The 20,349-nt window shown below is 51.8% G+C and overlaps 2 protein-coding genes across 2 annotated transcripts in view; one reads left to right on the top strand and one right to left on the bottom strand.

The window, feature by feature from the left end:
- DNAJC17 (DnaJ heat shock protein family (Hsp40) member C17) overlaps window positions 1–20,343 on the top strand; it is a 40,490-nt gene extending 20,147 nt beyond the window's left edge. The window contains exons 2-11 of the mRNA XM_054450283.2: window positions 8,049–8,118; window positions 8,453–8,511; window positions 8,746–8,833; window positions 11,416–11,501; window positions 11,751–11,847; window positions 12,447–12,490; window positions 12,934–13,011; window positions 13,608–13,688; window positions 14,205–14,315; window positions 20,024–20,343. Of these exons, the coding sequence (XP_054306258.1) occupies window positions 8,049–8,118; window positions 8,453–8,511; window positions 8,746–8,833; window positions 11,416–11,501; window positions 11,751–11,847; window positions 12,447–12,490; window positions 12,934–13,011; window positions 13,608–13,688; window positions 14,205–14,315; window positions 20,024–20,146 (837 nt within the window). The 3' untranslated portion in view covers window positions 20,147–20,343. The remainder of the gene's footprint in view (window positions 1–8,048; window positions 8,119–8,452; window positions 8,512–8,745; window positions 8,834–11,415; window positions 11,502–11,750; window positions 11,848–12,446; window positions 12,491–12,933; window positions 13,012–13,607; window positions 13,689–14,204; window positions 14,316–20,023) is intronic.
- Window positions 15,095–18,383, bottom strand: C16H15orf62 (chromosome 16 C15orf62 homolog). Its single transcript, XM_054450284.2, has one exon. It carries the CDS (start codon window positions 17,511–17,513, stop codon window positions 16,986–16,988), a length of 528 nt encoding a protein of 175 aa, XP_054306259.1. The 5' UTR covers window positions 17,514–18,383; the 3' UTR covers window positions 15,095–16,985.
- Window positions 20,344–20,349: the final 6 nt, after the last annotated feature.

The following is a 20,349-nucleotide window of genomic DNA, read 5'->3' as shown; positions in this document are numbered from 1 at the left end:
CTGTGTCCTCCTTATCTAAGTCTAACCTATCAGCCTGGGCCTCTTTACTTGTACCACTTATTGACCTGGCTCCAAGCTTTATTATAAGAAAGGACAGCAACCTTTTAAAAAATAATGATCCCTTCTTTGTAGGGCACCTTTCTTTTAAGTTAATGATGGCTATTTTCTATTTATTGGATCCCTTAGCACTTTGCTTTTTTGGGTGAGTCAGGAGTTCCTTCCCCCGTCAAGAGGTGAAACTGGAGGCAGGTGGATGTCAGAGGCCCTGCTGTGTGCTTGCGGCAAAGCCCAGTGGAGGTGGCTAGAGATCCAGCTCCCAGCCCCCCTTCCCTGCTCTGGGTTCAGGTTGCTGAAAGTGGTAGAACCGGTTTTGGAGCTTCCGGGGAAGGGCTGGGTGGCTGCCAATTTATTATTCATTGTCTGATGTGGGCAGTGGGGGGGTAACATTTAGTTCCCACTGTGGTTATCCTGGCAGTCTGCTTTCGTAATTCCTTCCCTTTCCCAGACTTGGTTTTTTAAGAGGAAGTGTTAGCAGGGAGGAGGAGAAATTGTGAAATAGTGGTCAGATCTCCTAGGGTCTGGATGGCACCTACTTCCTTTTGCTCCTCAGTGGGTCTGAAGTAATTGACATAGTTGATGTTTCCGATTGTGTTTTGGTTGAGAACAAATGAATGTTTGCCAATTAATGCAACAGATATTTATTGTGTGCCTGCTGAGTGCCAGGTGCTGTTCACTGTTCTGGACCCTGGGGAGAAGCAGAACTCCCTGCCTCCTAAGTACATCCGCTTTATTTGTAAGGGGAACCCCCATACCTTCCTATCCCTTATGCTCTCATTTAAGGTACAGTTATAACCAGCTTATCTGTTTCTCCAGACCGTACCAGAAAAGAAGCAGCAGATGAGCAGCACTTCTAGGGAAGGGCTGGCATCTGGCAGTCTAGTAGAGGCCAACTAAGGAAGTAATAGGAAAACTATTAAAAGAGTAGAATTTAAAATCCTCGCCACCTAGGGAAGCAAATGAAAAGCCTGACGCCGCTCTCCGTAGAACGTGTCATACTATTCAGTAGTTTATGTTCTGGATGATGATCCTGAGACATCAAAGACAGATTAAACTCAACCAGTCTAGGATGGAAAAAGGGTGGTAGACAGTGAGGTTTTTAGAAAGACATCAGGAGAAAGACCAAGTTTCTGCAAATTGCAGTTTGAAGTACTCACGGAGCTTACATTTATCTGAGATCTTCGTCCTTCTGAGGCTGGGCCTTAGAAAGAGCTTCTCCTCTGAAAAGCCATGATCTGGATGGGGAACTTTGGGTTGGAAACATTTGAACTGTCACCTGAATCCTTTGTGAAGTCTCAGAAATGCAAGTGTTTCTAAGTGCTAGAGAGACCAGGGGATTTAGGGGAAACCTATAGGTAAAGAAGAAAAGCTGCAAGTTAAGGCTCTAGGAGCCTTCCGCACCTTGCTGTGGCTGCTTCAGCTCTGCCTCAGTGATCCCAGCACCTGCAGACACAGTTTCTTTCTTTCTCTTTTTAGAGATGGGGTCTTGCTGTGTTGCCCAGGGTGGTCTCAAACTCCTGGGCTTAAGCGATCCTCCTGCCTCAACCTCCCAAAATGCTGGGATTACAGGCGTTGAGCCACTGGACCTGGGCCAGAGTCGGTTTCTGGAGGAGCTTCCAACCTGGGATACCTGGGTTTCAGCAGTCCTGTCTATCCTATATCATGAGGAGTAAGATTTTAGAGGATGGCCCTTCTATTTCTTGTTCTTCTGAAAGTTCCTCTCCTTCCCAACTTTATGATAGTTATAAAAAATAATTGTTGTACATTTTTACCCTGAATCTAGCCTTTGAGCTGTTCATAAGGTAGGATTATTTAATAATAAACAATACTGAGACCGGAAGGTTTTTCAAAGGCCTGCTTTAGGAGAGTTGTGTTTACATGGTGAGAAATTCTTCAGGCAGCAGTCAACTCCAGGAGGGCTGGACAAAGCTGGGAATCTAGTTTGTAGTACAAAGCACCAAATTCTAGGCCAACCGGTTCAAAGTCAAAACTGGTCTTCCAGGCTAAAACCAAGGGATGGGCCCTGCCCAGGGCAGGTTTAACAGTTAAATATAGTAATAACTAGTTAATCAAGACAGACATACTTGACCAACATTCTTAGGCCAGCTGGGTTTTGATTCAAGGCCACTCTGGAAGATCTCAGGCTACCTACCCATCCCTTCTACCCCTTGAATAAGAGTATTTCAGAGATCCTGGGAGTTAACCCAGGATTGAATTTTAGATCTACCCCGCAGCAGACTCAAATCCAGCCCTGTCCACTTAGAGAATTGAAATGGAGTTGACCTGCATCCAGTGTGGACCAGGGTCCATTTCTGAATTCCTGTCCAATTGGCATCCTGCTGGCCTGGTGTCACAGTTTACCCTCTTCCAGAAGTAGAGGAGAGAAAGGTTTGGGAACTTGTAGGAAGCACCTAGTTTTTGTCAGGTGCTTACACGGATCATTTTCTTTAATCCTTCCAGCAGCCCTGTGTGTAGGGTTTATTCTTCCCATTTTGATGTTGAAGTCCCTAAGGCTTTGTGAGCTTCAGTAATTTGCCCAAGGTCATGCTATCAGTATGTAGAAGATTCCGAATTTGAAAATACATCTGCCAGACTCCGGAACTTGCCCTCTTTTAGTGAACCATGCTGCCTCCTAGCTTAGAATTGTGGAAAGAAGCTAAACAATTTTGTTTTTGTTTTTTACCAGTTTTTTTCTTGTATCACCTGAAAAGTAATACAAGCTTATTATGGAAAGTAAATATCAGCTATAACCCTTTCAGCTGTTTATAAGGTAGGATTATTTAATAATAAACAATACTGAGACCGGAAGCTTTTTCAGGGATATCCCTTTCCTTTCAGAGATGTTGTTGTTGTTGTTGTTGTTGTTTTGTTGTTTTGTTGTTGTTATGGACTTTCACTCTTCCCTCCCAGGCTGGAGTGCAGTGGCACGATCTCGGCTCACTGCAACCTCTGCCTCCTGGGTTCAAGCGATTGTCCTGCCTCAGTCTCCTGAGTAGCTGGGATTACAGGCTCCCACCACCATGCCCAGCTAATTTTTGTATTTTTAGTAGCGACGGGGTTTCACCATGTTGGCCAAGCTGGTCTCGAACCCCTGACCTCAGGTGATCTGCCCGCCTCGGCCTCCCAGAGTGCTGGGATTACAGGTGTAAGCCAACACGCCCAGCCCAGAGATATTTTTATATTTTTGTATATCTGTCTGTTGGGGATGAAAGTCCTAGCCTCCCTGTTTGGCGTTATCTGACACCACTCTGGCAGAGCTTTGGGGTAGCAAGAGTGGAAGTCTATGCTCTCTACCTGGCCTTTGATGGCATGGGTGGGGTGGCGGCCACTGTTTTTTCTGTGGTAATTGGCTGGAGTAGAATAGTTTTTGCCTAAAGTAATGTTTGTATGGCTTTTCATTGAATGGAATTTTGGGTATCATAATTAACCCTTATGTCACAGTTTCCTCATTTGTAAAATGAGGAGGATAATAATTTCTACCTCATAGGGGCTTTAAGAATTAAATAAGTTAATATATGTAAAGCATATTTGACAATATGAGTGGATTTTTCAGTTTGAATAGTTTTATTTTCCTATTACAGTGAAAAACCAAAATTCCAATATAGAACATTCAAAATAAATTATGAAACACAAAACAATATTTATCATTACCTTAGAATAAAATTCAGAAAGCATTCTCTCAAAAAAAGGAAAGAAAATGAAGGAGATGCCACTGCTGGACACCCCTTCTGTCTTGTTTTCTTACTGCTCCTTCTTCTTTTTTTTTTTTTTTTTTTTTGAGACAGAATTTTATTTTTGTCCCCCAGGCTGGAGTGCAGTGGTGCAATCTTGGCTCACTGCAACCTCCGCCTCCCAGGTTCCTGCCTTAGCCTCCCTAGTAGCTGGGACTACAGGCGTGTGCCACCACGCCCAGCTAATTTTTGTATTTTTGGTAGAGACAGGGTTTTACCATGTTGACCAGGCTGGTCTTGAATTCCTGACCTCAGGTGATCCGCCCACCTCGGCCTCCCAAAGTGCTGAGATTACAGGCATGAGCCACCACACCCAGCCTGCTCCTTCTTCTTCACACTCACTTCTACTCCCCCTCTCAGATTTACAAAAAGGGACATACAAACCATTTTATTTATTTTTTTTTTGAGACAGAGCCTTACCCTGTCACCCAGGCTGGAGTGCAGTGACGCGATCTCAGCTCACTGAAGCCTCTGCCTCCCGGATTCAAGTGATTCTTCTGCCTCAGCTTCCCAAGTAGCTAGGATTACAGGCATGCGCCACCACACCCGGCTAATTTTTATATTTTTAGTAGATACAGGTTTCACCATGTTGGCCAGGCTGGTCTCAAACTCCAGACCTCAAGTGATCCACCCGCCTCGGCCTCCCACAGCAATGAGATTAGAGGTGTGAGCCACCGTGCCCAGCCTAAACCACTTTAAAAGAGCCCCATGATACAAAAGAAAACATCTTCCACAAAACCCCCCTACATCCCTGGGGCAAGCCTACTAGTCCTAGTCCTGAGGAAGTTCATCTTGAAGGTAGTGTTGCAGGTGATGCCGTAGATACTGGGACATGGACCGCCTCCCCTCCCTTGCCCTCACCCATCCCAGAGAGAGGGTGGAGATAGGATCAGAGAGGAGGGGCCCAGAGGCCAGGAACAAACACCCAACAGACTCCTGTCAGTGTGTGTAGGTGCTTATATATGTGGGAATGAACCTTGATGTCAGAGGGCTGGGGAGATTGAGAAAGAACATCTTTATAATGTTTTTGGTATTGTTTTACTTATTGAAAAAAAGCAAACAAGGGCCCTGAAATATAAAATATGTTCAGTAAAGGAATGAGGCTGGGGGCACAATAAAGCAGGCAAAGAGAGCAAAAGAAAGAAAAGACGAATGATAATGGACCTAAAAAGTAAAGATGATATTGCAAAGATGACACTGTCTTAAGCTAGCACCTCCTTTCCCTTAATATTGTTCTTTTTTGTAGTGAAAACAGAGCTAGGCAGGGAGGGTTAGGGTGGGAGGTGAGCAGGCAGGGCAGGTGTGCTTCTGTGGGCGATTGGGAAGGCGGGTGGCACGTCTACACCCTCTCTGCCCAGTGCCTGTCCTGGGTGGTTCCTGCTGCCTCCAGGGCAGTCAGGAGAACCAAACAGCTTGGGCTGCCCTGGCAGGTCCCCTGGCTGTGGCCCAGCAGGTGGCAGCACACCCCCAGAGGTCCTGGGCCCGGTGGCTGCCTCATGGATGAATTGCCCAGCAGGTGCTCACCTTGTGGATGCTGGCTGCTTACCTCTGAAAGTCCTTATTTAGCACACTTGGGTGTAGAAGCGTTTTCTTGCGTCCATCTTGGAAGCTTAGAAATCCAATCTGCTTAGCTCTTGCTCCAGGAGGTTTGAGCAGCAGGTAACACACACCAAGCAGAAGGGAGAAAGCAAAGGCCTTGGAGGCAGAGGACGGATTCTGGGGTTGTGTACCCTGTCTTCACTGACGACAGCTATTAGGTAGCACACGAAAGAGAATCTTGGTAGCTGTGTTTATTTTTACTTATGTAAGAAATATTGGAGTTTCTTTCTTTCTATTTATTTAAGAGAGAGCGCCTTGCTCTGTCACCCAGGCTGGAGTGCAGTGGCATCATCATAGCTCACGGCAGCCTCAAAATCCTTGGCTGAGGTGATCCTCCCGCCTCAGCCTCCTTAGTAGCTGGTACTACAGGCACGCACCACTATGCCCAGCTAATTTTTTATTTTATTTTAATTTAATTTAAAATTTTTCTATTTTTTTTTTTGAGACAAGGTCTCACTTTGTCATCTAGGCTGAAGTGCAGTGGTGTGAACATGCTCACTACAGCTTCAACCTCCTGGGCTCCAGTGATCCTCCCACCTCAGCCTCCTGAGTAGGGGGACAAAGGCACATGCTACCACACCTGGCTCATGTTTAAAAAATTTTTGTAAAGATGAGGTCTTGCCATGTTGCCCAAGCTGGGCTGGAACTCCTGGGCTCAAGCGATCCTCTCGCCTCAGCCGCCTGAGTAGCTGGGACTACAGGCATGCACCACCACACCTGACAAAAAAAAAAATTTTTTTTTTTTTTTGAGACAGAGTCTCGCTCTGTCGCCCAGGCTACAGTGCAATGTCATGATCTCGGCTCACTGCAACCTCTGCCTCCCAGGTTCAAGTGATTCTCCTGCCTCAGCCTCCCGAGTAGCTGGGACTACAGGCGCCCGCCACCATGCCTGGCTAATTTTTTTGTATTTTTAGTAGAGACGGGGTTTCACCGTGTTAGCCAGGATGGTCTTGATCTCCTGACCTCGTGATCTGCCTGTCTCGGCCTCCCAAAGTGCTGGGATTACAGGCTTGAGCCACCGCGCCCAGCCTAAACTCAAAAGTTTATAATATCTATGTCAGAACATGGATACCTCTGTCTATTATAATCTTTTATTTAAAAATTTTTTTAATAAGCATAGCAAATTCCTGAACAAACTTTTTAAAATTTATTTTTTATTATTTTTTTGAGACAAGGTCTCCCTCTGTCACTCAGGCTAGAGTACAATGGCATGATCTCGGCTCACTGCAACCTCCGCCTCTGGGGCTCAAGTGATTCTCCTGCCTCAGCTTCCCAAGTAGCTGGGTCTACAGGTGCATGCCACCATGCCCGGCTAATTTTTGTATTTTTAATAGAGACAGGGTTTTGCTCTGTTGGCCAGGCTGGTCTCGAACTCCTGACCTCAAGTGATCTGCCCACCTCAGCCTCCCAAAGTGCCAGGATTACAGGCATGAGGATTACAGGATTACATGCCAGGATTACAGGATTACCCCATGTCTGGCCAATCATAATCTTTTTTTTTTTTTTTTTTTTCTGAGATGGAGTCTCGCTCTGTCGCCCAGGCTGGAGTGTAGTGGCACAATCTTGGCTCACTGCAACCTCTGCCTCCCGCATGAATCAAGCGATTCTCATGCCTCAGCCTCCCAAGTAGAGGTATTACAGGCGAATATGTCATCACACTCAGCTAATTTTTGTATTTTTAGTAGAGACGGGGTTTTGCCATGTTGGCCAGGCTGGTCTCCCACTCCTGACCTCAAGTGATCCACTCTCCTCGGCCTCCCAAAGTGCTGTGATTACAGGCGTGAGCCACCATTCCCGGCCTCAATCATAATCTTTTATTTTATTTTTATTTTATTTTATTTTATTTGAGACAGAGTCTTGCTCTGTCGCCAGGCCGGAGTGTAGTGGTGCAATTTCGGCTCACTGCAACCTCCGCCTCCTGGGTTCAAGCGATTCTCCTGCCTCAGCCTCCCAAGTAGCTGGGATTACAGCTACCCGCCACTACGCCCAGCTAATTTTTGTATATTTAGTAGAGATGGAGTTTTACTATGTTAGTTAGGCTGGTTTCAAACTCCTGACCTCAGGTGATCTGCCTACCTCAGCCTCCCAAAGTGCTGGGATTACAGGCGTGATCCACCGCGCCGGCCAATCATAATCTTTTAAATGAGTCTCCCTGTTGATGGGGATCTTGACTGGCTAGTATCAACAGTGTTGTAGAGAGCATCCTTGTATATTTATTTTTGCCATACTTCTACAAGTCCAGATTCCTAGGACTTGGGTCAAAGGGAAAGAATATTTTAAATTTTGATGGCTGAATTTTCTTCCAGATAGGTTGCCCCAGTTTATATGCCCACCGAGAATGTGTAGAGTACCTGTCTGCAAGTGGCTGTAGAGAAAGCAGGGTACCGTGCTCCTGCCTGTTCCCGCAGCCCCTTGACATCTGCAGTGGTGAGATTGAGCACTTGGCAGGAAGTGGGCCCAGCTCCTGTGCTGGGCGACAGTGGCTCGCTCCCTGCATGGCCTTGGCCTCCTCCATTGCCAATCTCCCTGGTGGCTAGGAAGTGGGCGCCAGCAGCTTCTCTTTTAGGTGTGCATGGGATTCCCCTTACCCATTGAGCAAGGTTTTCCTGTTTGTCCCTGGGATGAGAGTGAATGGCCGTGTCTTCTGTCTGACTCTTCCAGGTAAAGAAGGCGTATAGGCAGAAGGCCCTCTCCTGCCACCCAGACAAAAATCCAGATAATCCCAGAGCAGGTGAGACTCTTCTCAGGGCGTGGGGAGAAAGAGACCCACTCACCCGGGTATTGTGTTTCCTGATGTAAGCTCTGCATGTGAGTGCTGTGGGGTGTAAGCACACATTGCCTGGCTCCAGGCAGTGGGTCCCAGGGCTTCGCTTCTGTGAGGGGTGTCTGGTCAGTTGCTGATGTGCTCACCGCTCCTTGTTGGTCTGTCATCTGCTGATGTCGGCTTGTCTGCCATCCTGTGACTTCTTTGAAGTGTTTGTTTTTTTTTGTTTTTTTTTGAGGGAGCACACCATTACAAAGTCTTAACTTTATTTTTCTTCTGTCTTTTTGATCCTTATGTTTAGCTGAACTCTTCCACCAGCTTTCTCAGGCCTTGGAGGTGCTGACCGATGCTGCAGCCAGGGTAAGCACAGCCTCCTTCATCGGAATCGTCCCCCATGGTTAGAGACCACTGCTGCTTCTCGACCTCGGTCCTCTGCCCTTTGCCATGTGGCACAGTCCTTGCTGTCTAAGCCCAGGAGACCCAGTCACCAGGCTGCCACTCTGACGGCTCGTGGGCTGGGGGCCAGGCAGATTGCTGGGGCTCTGTCTTTACTCTCTCGCTGACCCTCTGCCCTGTGCCCCTTTCTCCTGCCAGGCTGCATATGACAAGGTTAGGAAAGCCAAGAAGCAGGCAGCAGAGAGGACCCAGAAACTTGATGAGAAAAGGAAGAAAGTGAAGCTTGGTAGGTGCCATCATAGTGCTCGGTGGCCTGTGGTTTCCTGTGGCCATTTTCATTCATCTCCCTCACCTGAAGCTTCACTTCCAGCAACTCATCTCAAAGCCTTTTGGCTCAGGCTCTGGGCAAAACACTGTTCTTAGAGGTTGGTTCCTAAAGACACTCTTAGGAATAATAACAATAATAAGGTTTAATATTAGCTAAGCATTGTGACAAATGCCTTATTGTCCCTTTAATTATCATAACTATACAAGGAAGTGTGGGTACTAAACATTTTTTAAGAACATGGTTTTTTGAGACAGGGTCTCACCCTGTCACCTAGGCTGGAGTGCAGTGGCATGATCTCAGCTCACTGCAGCCCCCACCCTCTGGGTTCAGGCGATTCTTGTGCCTCAGCCTCCCAAGTAGTGGGACTACAGGCATGCACCACTACGCCCAGCTAATTTTGTACAGTTTTTGTAGAGATGGAGTTTCACCATGTTGGCCAGGCTGGTCTTAAACTCCTGGCCTCAAGCTATCCACCTCAGCCTCCCAAAGTGCCAGTATTACAGCTGTGAGCTGCCATACCTGGCCTCTGAAGCCATTTTTTATAGGCAAAGGAGCTAAGGCACCAAAAGTTTAAGAGCTTGCTGGAGCTGGTATTTAAACTTATCCAGTGTGAGTAAAATTGGTGCTTGTGGCCGGGCGCGGTGGCTCACACCTGTAATCCCAGCACTTTGGGAGGCTGAGACGGGTGGATCATGAGGTCAGGAGTTCAAGACCAGCCTGGCCAAGATGGTGAAACCCCTTCTCTACTAAAAATACAAAAATTAGCTGGGTGTGGTGGCGGGTGCCTGTAATCCCAGCTCCTCGAGAAGCTGAGGCAGAGAATTGCTTGAACCCAGGAGGCAGAGGTTGCAGTGAGCTGAGATCACGCTGCTGCGCTCTAGCCTGGGTGACAGCAAAACTCCATCTCAAAAAACAAAACAAAAAAATTGGTGCTTGTATTCACCATTTCTGGCTGAGTCTTCTTTTTTTTTTTTTTTTTTTTTTAAAGAAAGACGGGGTTTTGTACTGTCACCCAGGCTAGGGTGGCACCATCATGGCTCACTGCAGCCTCAAACTCCTGGGCTCAAGCAGTCCTTCTGCTTCGGCCTCCTGAGTAGCTGGGACTACAGGTGTGAGCCACTGTGCCTGGTTGGGTCTTTTAGTTTGTTCTAACCCCAATTCCTACCCGGAGTTTTCACTTTGAGAAGCTCCCTCAGAAGGATTCAAAGAGGTCCAGGCTTTCTCTTCTCTAATAGCTTTATTGAGGTATTCTTTGTATATCATAACATCAACCCATTTCAAGTGTACACTTCAATGATTTTTCGTAAATTTACCAAATGATGCAACTCTGACTATAAATCAGATTTGGAACATTTTCATCAACCCAATAAGATTGCTGCAAGCATTTTTCTTTTCTCACTTAAAAAAAAAAATCACTGGTTATAGCAGCATGGTCCAAGCACTCTTTTTTTTTTTTTTAAACGGAGTTTTGCTCTTGTTGCCCAGGCTGGAGTGCAGTGGCACGATCTCGGCTCACTTCAATCTCTGCCTCCTGGGTTCAAGCGATTCTCCTACCTCAGCCTCCCAAGTAGCTGAGACTAAGTTGCGCACCACCACACCTGGCTAATTTTTGTATTTTCAGTAGAGACGGAGTTTTGCCACATTGGCTAGGCTGGTCTCGAACTCCTGACCTCAGGTGATCCACCCCGCTTGGCCTCCCAAAGTGCTGGGATTACTGGCGTAAGCCACCGCACCTGGCCCAGTCCAAGCATTCTTTACTCAAGTTTCTCCTTTTCCTCTTGCTCTTCAACATCCATATATTTTAATATGTGCATATAGCATCCCAATATCCATTTCTCTATTAAAAGAAAAGCAAGTGCCGGGAGACCCCATCTCAAAAAAAAAAAAAAAAAATAGAAAAGGAGAGTCTAAGTAAGTAAAGTGCACAAACTTCTCTGGCCTAAGAGAAGGGTTTTCTCACGGCAGCTGGCCTGGCACATGGTTGCAAGCAGGTTTCTCTTGGAAGGTAATGCCCTCACACAATCTGGGACCCAGGGTGATGCCCTAACACTCTGCCCATCCCTGTAGCCAGGTCCACAGTGAGGCTTGGTAAATGTGAGTTGAGGTGGGAGGTAAAGGAGACAGTGAGAATTTGAGCTCAGTGTGTGAAAAGAATCAAAGCCAAAGCAAGCCAAGCTGTGGTGCCAAACCACAGAAATCGAGCCCAGCAGCTCCGCCCATTGGCACCCCTGACACATGGCCCTGGGCTGCTGACATAAGCACCACCCACACCATGTTCACTAGAGAGAACCAGCTTCGTCAGTGTGAGCTGTTTTTAACTCTTCCAGACCCCTGGCTACTCTGCTAGACCCCATACTTCTATGCTGTGATTTTTCTCAATGGAAATTGACTCGGGGGCATGGGCATGGAGGGAGGGGACAGAGTTACTGTATGGTCTCGTCGTGATTGAGACTTTGGGGAGGCAGCCAGAGCTGTGGTGGGCCGAGGCCACGTGGAAACTGAACAGACCAGCAGTATGGTCATTCAACCCTTGTGTCTAGACCTGGAGGCCCGGGAGCGGCAGGCCCAGGCCCAGGAGAGTGAAGAGGAAGAGGAGAGCCGGAGCACCAGGACACTAGAGCAAGAGGTGAGCACTCAGGCACACTGGCCAGAAGGCCACCTGCAGGAGGAGGAGGTGGGGGAGGACAGACCTGGTGGTCGCCATGGCAGGAGAGGGCATGCTCTTTGCACCTTCAGTGGGAGCTGGGTGATTTGTCCCCCCCACAGGTTGCTGAGTCCTAGCTTGCAGGTGGAAGCTCCCAGGGACTTTTTACAAGGTGAGCCAGCCTGGAACTGGACCTGCACAGAATTGTCACCCCCGCCCCCTGCTCTGCAGATCGAACGCCTGAGAGAAGAGGGTTCCCGGCAGCTGGAGGAACAGCAGAGGCTGATCCGGGAGCAGATACGCCAGGAGCGTGACCAGAGGTTGAGAGGTGCAGGTCCATCACCCCGCCTATCTCCCCTCCAAGGCAGCTCCAGATTGCTCAGAGCGGCCACGCTGGCTGTTCGGTGGAGCTGCCGTGGAGGCTTCTACCTGCTGGATCCCTGGGGTCGCCCCATGGTACCTTACTCTGACACATGCCACTTATCCTGTCTTCCTCCCAGTTCTCTGGGGCCTATTTGCTTTTTACTCTGCCTGAGATCTCCTGGCCACCTTTGTCTTAGTCCCAAGCAGAGGTGGCCTTGTTTTGGGACAGATCACCACGGGGAGGGGCCCTGGGACACTTTGTTTCCGTAGAACCTCATGGTCTGTTTCTCTGCCTCCTGTCCCTAGAAGGTGTTCCTAGCTCTCCATTCAGAGAGTGCTGACAGGTGGCCTTCAGGAGGCAGCTGGGTAGACCACCCCTGGGGTGGCAGCTTCTCTGGGGATGGGCATCTACTTTCCCCACCAGGCCCTCAGCAGAGCTGGGCAGGTATTGCCCTTGGTCAGGAGTGACCCTTTCCAGATCCTTCTGGCCCTGGGCTGCATTTCCTTTGGGAGAATCTCTGACTCCCTCATATTCTACTTTTCTTCTTTTCCCAATATTTCTAGGAAAGGCAGAAAGTACTGAAGGCCAAGGAACCCCCAAACTAAAGGTGAGCCTGGGCAGGATCTGTGGGCCACCTCATACTCACACAGCCTCCCCTCAACAGGAATAGATGCTTCCTGTGGCTCGAGGGTTTCTGGTGGGGCCGCTGGATCTGCATGGAGCCAGCATCATTACCATCTCCCTCCATGCTGCAGCCTCCTGGAGATCAGAGCTTGCCACGAAAGGCTGCTTTTAGCCCTGATCACAGGGCAGAGGATTCCCTAGAAGCCCTCTCAGGAGAGGGTCTTCTGGATGGGAAGCATCCCTAGGGTGAGCAGGCCCTCCTGCTACAAGTTCCCAAGGGGAAAATGTTCCTGGTGGCACTCCCCAGATTGCAGGAGCCTTGGAGACTTGGAGGGTGGGAGGATGTCTGCTCAGACTGTCAAGCTCAGTCGTGGGGTGAGGTACTGTTCAGCCAAGAATCAATGTTTCATGAGGCTGTCTTTTCAGCTAAAATGGAAGTGCAAGAAGGAGGATGAGTCAAAAGGTGGCTACTCCAAAGACGTCCTGCTACGGCTTTTGCAGAAGGTCGGCCCTGTTGACGTCCACTCTTTCCTATCATCTCAGTCCACGTCTCAGCCCACACCCTAGGTCTCTGCTCTCAATGCCTGAACTTCCCTTAACATATCTACCTGCTTTTTTTTTTTTTTTTCTGTCTCATAGACCACGGGACGTCCTAGAGACTTCTCCCGAGGCTACAGCCTTCCTTTCACTTGTGTGGCCATGTGCCCCCTTCCAGCCCTCTGTCCTTTGCTACCTCGGTCTAACCCTTACCCTTAGAAGCAAAGAGCTTGGCTGAGTGGGTTGGGAGGGACGAGGTGCATATCTGGCACAAAAGCCCCGTCCTTTTCACCACGTTCAACTAGCAAGGACGCTATGCAATGAAATATGTCAGTCTAAGTCACCAGGGCTTTGCTCATCATTCCTTTGCTGCTCTGTGTTCCTAGAAAAAAATTTCTTTCTTTCCTATCTCTGATCTCACTTCACTAAGTAGGTGGGGCAAGAAGTTATCTCCCAGCTGAAAATGCCCCATGGGCCTCAAGGTAGCCCAGGCTTGTCTCTGGCATGACCTGGGCCATCCTGAAGGCCAAGTCGTGCTTATTAGGACCCCTTTGTCCCCACAGTATGGTGAGGTTCTCAACCTGGTGCTTTCCAGTAAGAAGCCAGGCACTGCTGTGGTGGAGTTTGCAACCGTCAAGGCGGCGGTGAGTGCTGCATGAGGCTTGGGAGCCCCTCGTGGCCCTGTCATTCTAGGGCAGGGACCTAATTCTGTGGGCCCTCTGAGTTAGGTAGTCCGCACTCCTAGGGAATCTCCGGGCCAGCTTAGAGCCAAGGCTTTTCCCAGGGGCCCCTGACTCCTGGAAATAGAGGCACCGTGTGTGAAGGGATGGATGGGGGGTGCTCTGGGGAGAAAAGAGTACAGACTTGATTCTGCTCCCTGCTGGTGCCTTCACACCCTCCACCTGTACCCCTTGGGGCTGTGAGCCCCAGCACTGCCTTCCCACCCTTTTTGCTCCTCGCCTCCCCACATCAGAAAGCTCCCCCAACCCCTCTCCCGCAGGAAAGGCCAAAGCGTTAACACCCATCACTTGAAGGCTGCTGAGGTTGGCATCTCTGCTTAGAGGGCTAGAATGCTGGTTCTGTTCTCTCTGTGGGGGTAGAGAGAGCCTCTTTATAGCTGACTCAACGGATGGGACAGGACTAGATGCTGTGTTTGGCAGGAGCTGGCTGTCCAGAATGAAGCTGGCCTGGTGGATAACCCTCTGAAGATTTCCTGGTTGGAGGGACAGCCCCAGGATGCCATGGGCCGCAGCCACTCAGGACTGTCAAAGGTGAGGAGTCAGGCCTCGCCCGGCTGGGCACTCAGGTCTCGGAGCTCTTCCTACCTGGGCTCCTCTCAGACTCTTTCCTTCCAAATTCAGGTCTTGGGGCCTAGAGTGAGCTTGGCAGGTCCACCAACCCAGGCAAGAGGGGCCGTGATTTCACGTTGAACCCTTTTCCTCTCTGAGGGCCAGAGAGGCCCCACCCACAATGTATTCTTAGACCTTGCTTTCTCTCCATATCTGGTCTCCTGTTGGGACTCTCCTTCTCACCAAAGGGATCTTCCTGGCCCTCAGGTTGCTTGGTTGTGGCGTGTGAAGCATTTGGAGCTTAGACGACCCAGTGCTACAGAGAAGGGGCAGGTGACTACTAGGGCAGCCACTTCCTTCCCAGCGCTTCCGTTTTCTGGATGTGTCTCTGGCTGCCCCAGACAGGGACCGACTGTCAAGAGGCAATATCTCCTCTTAGAAGTAACCCTGGCAGGCTGGGCGTAGTGGCTCACGCCTGTAATCCCAGCACTTTGGGAGGCCGAGGAGGGCGGATCACCTGAGGTCAGGAGTTCAAGACTAGCCTGACCAACATAGTGAAACCCCGTCTCTACAAAAACACAAAAATCAGCTGGGCATGATGGTGCGCACCTGTAATCCCAGCTACTCAGGAGGCTGAGGCAGGAGAACCGCTTGAACCAGGGAGGCAGAGGTTGCAGTGAGCCGAGATCGTGCCATTGCACTCCAGCCTGGGCAACAGAGCAAGACTTCATCTCAAAAAAAAAAGTAACTCTGGCTACCCTGCTGACACGGGGTGCTGCCTGCCCAGAGTCTGGGTGCCCTGCCTGGGTGAAGTGTAGACCTTCCAGCTTGTGTGTAACCCCCAACCCGCAACCATGGCCCTGGTGTCTTTTGGCCTGGATACAAAGGCTGGGGCTGTGGGGCTCCTGGCCACACCTGTCCCCACCTTGGTGGAACAGATTGCTTTGGGGGCAAGATCTAGCAACCTGGTTCTCCCCTTCTCTGCAGTGGCCTAGGGCCTGTCTGGTGTGTCCACAGACCCTCAGCAGGCTGGCAGGAGGCTGCTCTCATTACTTTACCCACACCAGCCTGCTCCTCCACTTGACTGGGGTGACTGGAAAGCAGCTTTCTGCAAGTGTGTCCCAGATCCTGGATGGAGGGAAACGAACTGGCCTGGGCCTGACTCAGGGCCCTGCTTTAGAGACCTCATTCCCACCTTCAAGTCTCAGCATTTCACAGCCCCAGATAACACTCCATAGATTGTGTTAGAATTGTATTCATTCTCTCCTGTACCCACAGCTCGGTACCTATACACAAGGGGAGGAAGGAGGGAGGCCACCGATTTAGGTCGTAGAAATGGTGTGTGCCGGAGCTTCCCTCTCCCCTTTGCTACTCTTAGCGAGTCCTGGGGTCCACCAACACATGGCCCAGCCAGTGCTGCTGAGCTCTGGTTTCTGTGTTCTGGTGAGGCCATGGGGTGGGGCCGTAGCACAGCCTGTGGCTTTGACCCAGTGGGCTTGGCCTGGTTGGCAGGTCCATCATCGGAGGGTTCAGGCGGCAGAACTCTCTAATCCTGGGAGACGGTTCTGGAGACCAGCTGTGCCGCTTTGCTGTTGAATGCCCATCCCTGGATCCAGTTCTCCTCTCTTCGAGGAAGGAAATCTGCCAGGGCTCCCATCACTAATAATTCTGGGAATTCCCCAAAGCACCCCTTTGCAAGCCGTGCACGTGCCTTTGGCTGGCATTCTCTAGAGCTGCCTTCCTTCACCAGGGATTGCTCCAGGTAGCTGTGTTGGCAGACTGAGCCACGTCCTCATTTCTGCTAAGGATTTGCCTGGTCTTTTTCCTGAGTTATACTCTCTCTCTACCTATCTCTTCCTACGTGGCCAGCCCCTGTATGCGTCTCGCCTTTGCTGGTGGCTCCAGGCCATGGTCTAGCCAGCGCCGTCCATTAGAACTTTGTGCAGCGATGTTTACGTCCATTCTGCACTGGCCAGTGTGGTAGCCGTTCATCATGTGTGGCCACCGGGCATTTGGAATGTGGAATCTGGAATAATGGCGCAGCTGAGGAACTGAATTGTTAATTTTATTTAATTTCAATTCAGTGTCATGCAGTGAGTGGCCACCAGAGTAGACCGGGTCAGGCCTTCTCCCCTTTCTTCCCGGGCCTTCCCACTTTCCTCTTCTGCCTGGGTTGGACTGCCTTTACCCAGGCTTGTCCCGTGACCTCTCTCTGTTGACAGTGGCTTCCCAAGAGGCTGGCACAGGCCTCTCATCTCCTCTGCCCAGTCTGTGTCCTCCCACTTCCTGACCTGACCCCGTGCCACCTTTTGGCCCTGCCAGCCTCGACCTGGTTCCTGTGGTTGCCGCACATACATAGCCTCCCTTTCCCGGCATAGCCAGCTTCCTTCAGGGTCCTGCCAGGAAGGGCCGCCCCCCCCGACATTTCCAGCTTGCCTCTGTCCCTCCACTCTGGGGTGCCTGGGAGGACTGTTCAGGACCCAGAGAGCAGGCAGAGCCCTGGATTCCTATCCTGGAATCCTCCCCCAGGATGGAGAAGCTCTGCCTGTCTGAACCTTCCAGCGATAGGCCTGGAGTCCTATCCCTGTCCTTTCTTTAATCCCCAACCTCTGGATCCTCCAGTCACCCTGGCTTTGCCCACCCTCACCCCATTTAGAAGCTGGGCTCGCTAGGAAACTGCTCCCTTAGCATCTGCAGAACTTCCTCAAGAAGTGAAATCCCCAGGTCCACTTTGAAGGAGAGGAAGGGATCACTGAGGTCTGGGGTAGGTGTCCTCTGGAAGCAGGGAGTGTCCACAAGGCCCTTCTCTGAGTGCTGGTGGAGGGCACTGGACAGAGAGAGCGCCGATGGCAAGGTGGCAGAGTAGGTTGCTGTGTAGGCAGGTGGGGGCTCCAGGATGTTGGGGCAGCTTGAGCTCTCTCGGTAGAGGCGTGGGGGCTTGGGTGGGGCCAGCAGGGTGGCCCGGGGCTGCTCGTCCCCCCACAGTGGCAGGCGCCGGCCATCTGGCCTCCCTTGTAGCTCCCGGATGACTTCTCGGTTGCTGTACTCCTCGTGGTCCCCACCCGCTGTGCTGGCCTGGCTAAGCACACTGCCCTGTCGCCGGAGCCGCCGCGGCCGCCCCAGGCTCAGCCGCTTGAAGAAGGAGGCGTTGCGGAAGGAGCCTTTCCGCCAGGTCTCCATGGGGCCCAGGGGAGCCAGCAGACAGGTGTTCAGGAGCAGCCAGGGTGCATGCGGTCCCTGCTGGGGCAGTGAGTGCCAGCAGCTGGGGAGGCTCCCCTAGGAGCAGAGGCCTCGGGGTTTCCGCTCAGCACAGACCTTTGACCACATCTTGGATGGTGAGAGGAGGGCTCAGGAAGAAGGAACTTTTTTGTCCAGGAGAGCAGACAGCTGGGAGTTCCTGGCAGCAAGATTTTCCCACAGGGACAGGACTGGCCTGGTTACTGAATAGGGCAGTGGAAAAAACCCCAGAAGGAAGAAGCAGCACTTACTGGAGCCAGAATGAGGGCAGCTCCGGCGGAGGCAGAGGTGGACCTTCTCGGGCTGGGTGAGGCTGGCGAGCACTCCTTCCACAGGCAGGCGGCAGATGGCCCGAGCTCACTCGCCTGGTGTTTGCCTGGCTCCTATGCGTCTCTGGGGCAGTGTGGGGCCGTGCCCTCTCTGCCGGTGGCTCCTGGACTCTGATGAGTGGCTTGGCTGTTTGTGGCGGTGGAGATGTGTTTTTGTTCTCAGCTGACTCAGTCAGATGGGAAGCCAGGTTTCGTGCTCTTGGGTAATTGCAGCATCCGCGTGCAGGGATGGGGCAGCTGGGACCAACACCCCAGGGCAATGGGAGCTTAAGATTCCTCTGGGGACTCGTGTGGGGGCAGCCCTGCTTCATGTGTCACCACGCGGCTTCCTTTCTCATCACAGCCCCACCACCCTGGGCCCCCAGCAGGTGCGCCTGGCTCCCTGCCCACAGTGTCTGGGTAGGAGGAGTTCGGGGCGGGTGGGAGTTAATTGAAAGGCAGGCGTGTGGAACGATTGTTGGGGAAGTAAGAGACCTGTAGCTGGTATGGGTGACTCAGCCCTGCTGTCAGGCCCTCACGAGCAGGACCTGCGGGAACAGGAAGCGGGGCAGAGGGTGTGTTAACGGGGAGCAGCGCTATGCCTGTGATGGGCGGGCTCTGCTGCCCAGGGTTGGGCTGGGGGCCCGCCAAGGGTGGCTCCAAGTTTTCTTGGCAGAGCAGCATTAACCTGGGGATGGGAGACGTGGCCTCCTCTTGGCCTGCCATCAGCCTGGCTGCTATTTCCTTGTCCTCCCTTGTTTTACCCTAGAGGGCTCCTGCCAGGAGAGCGGCTGCTGAGGGCCGGGCCGTGCTGCCTCCTACACCTGGCTGTGCTCCAGCCCTTCCCCTCTGGCTACCGGGCTTCCTCTGGGGTCCTCCTTCTCTTGCAGGAGGCTGGGCCAGGGAGGCTGCCGTGAATTGTCAGCCGTGCTCTGGGCCACGCTTAGCAGTCCGGCCTAGCTGGGACTGCTGCAGCCGGGGAGAGGGGAGAGGGGAGAGGTGCAGCTATCGGGAGGAACAGGGGAACCCAGGCTGAGTAACACTTCCTGTTTCTCTACACCCCTTACTCCAAACCTGCTGGCCAGGGCCTGGCATCTCAACCCCAGCCACTCCCTTCCTATTCCCCGGGTCACTGACCACCACATTTTCCTCCTGCCTTGTTCTGTGACAGCGTCCCCACGTGGGGTACCATGGATCAGGGCCCGACAGCTCTCTGCTACGGGCAGGCCACCGCATCTTGCAACCCCTGGCGTAGCTCACTTCTGTGCCAACTCAGGTGGGCTCCACACTTCTCTGAGAAGTTGTTGGGACCACATGATCATCACACAGCCTAAGTGGCACTGAGGGAGGAGAAGGTTTAATTCCCACCGCAGACCTTATCAGGGCGTGGGTTGGCAGCTTAGGCCCCGCTGTAGAGCTGCTTCTCCACCCTACAGCCTTGGCCCATTCAGACGGTTGTTTATTATTCTTTTGATTATTTAAATACAGCATTCCTTAATCTCCCGCACTGTGCTGGCAAGTTCATAAAAGCTTTGAGCCATGGGCCCTGCCCTCCAGGAGCCCTGGTGTGTAGTTTTAGAGGCACGCTGGCCTCATACTTGCCTTTCTCCCCTTCGAGGGTGGGGCATTCCGGGCTGCCTCGGGTAGGGCTCCCTTCTGCATCCTCAGCAGGAGCCAGACCACAGGGCACCGGGCATGCACAGTGCCAGGGTCAGTGCCCAGCAGAGCCAAGTGCATCCCTGCTCCTCAAACAACTTCCCTTCCTTGGGAACCTAAGAGGCAGAAGCCATGGGGCAGAGGGAAAGGGGTGAAGGATAAAGGGCCCAGAGGAAATGAAGGGAGACGAGGGCCCGGCTTAGAGGGCCCGCAGGTGATTCCTGAGAAACAGATGGACCGGAGCTGACGGGGCCTGGGGAAAGGGAGGGGGAGCTGGCTGGGTAGAAGCCGGCCTGGAGGCCAAAGGTGGCGTGTTCTGGGGTACACAGGCGAGCCAGGATTCCAAAAGGATGTTCCGGGTTCCTTCCCTTCCTCTGCCGTCCTCCCTCCGAGACTTAGACCGCAGCTCTGCCTCGGCACCGTACTCGGAGTCTATGAGGCTGTGCCCTGATGTCCCTGACCCCTCCCTGTCCCTGCTCTGTCCGACAGGGCTCAGTGCTGTCAGAGAGAGACTACGAGAGCCTCGTCATGATGCGCATGCGCCAGGCGGCCGAGCGGCAACAGCTGATCGCACGGATGCAGCAGGAAGACCAGGAGGGGCCGCCCACATAACCCCAGCTCCAGCCATCCACCCCTCAGCCCTTTTCTTCAACGTCACCAATAAATTTTTTTTTTTTTTTTTTTTTTTTAGGATTTTACCTCTATTCCATACATAGGTATAAGGTGCTGGGTTCTGCCGCAGACGGCTCCACCCAGGCCTGGCGCCCCTCCCAGGAAGTGGGCAGACCCCCAGGGAAACGCTCCGCAGGGTGAGT

Source organism: Pongo pygmaeus, chromosome 16, assembly GCF_028885625.2.
Source record: "Pongo pygmaeus isolate AG05252 chromosome 16, NHGRI_mPonPyg2-v2.0_pri, whole genome shotgun sequence".
NCBI lineage: Eukaryota > Metazoa > Chordata > Mammalia > Primates > Hominidae > Pongo > Pongo pygmaeus.
This window is presented reverse-complemented; position numbering and strand designations above follow the sequence as displayed.

Bases quoted from the DNA above. Each gene is read 5' to 3' on its own strand.
- C16H15orf62 (XM_054450284.2), bottom strand. From the start codon at position 17,513: ATGGAGACCTGGCGGAAAGGCTCCTTCCGCAACGCCTCCTTCTTCAAG.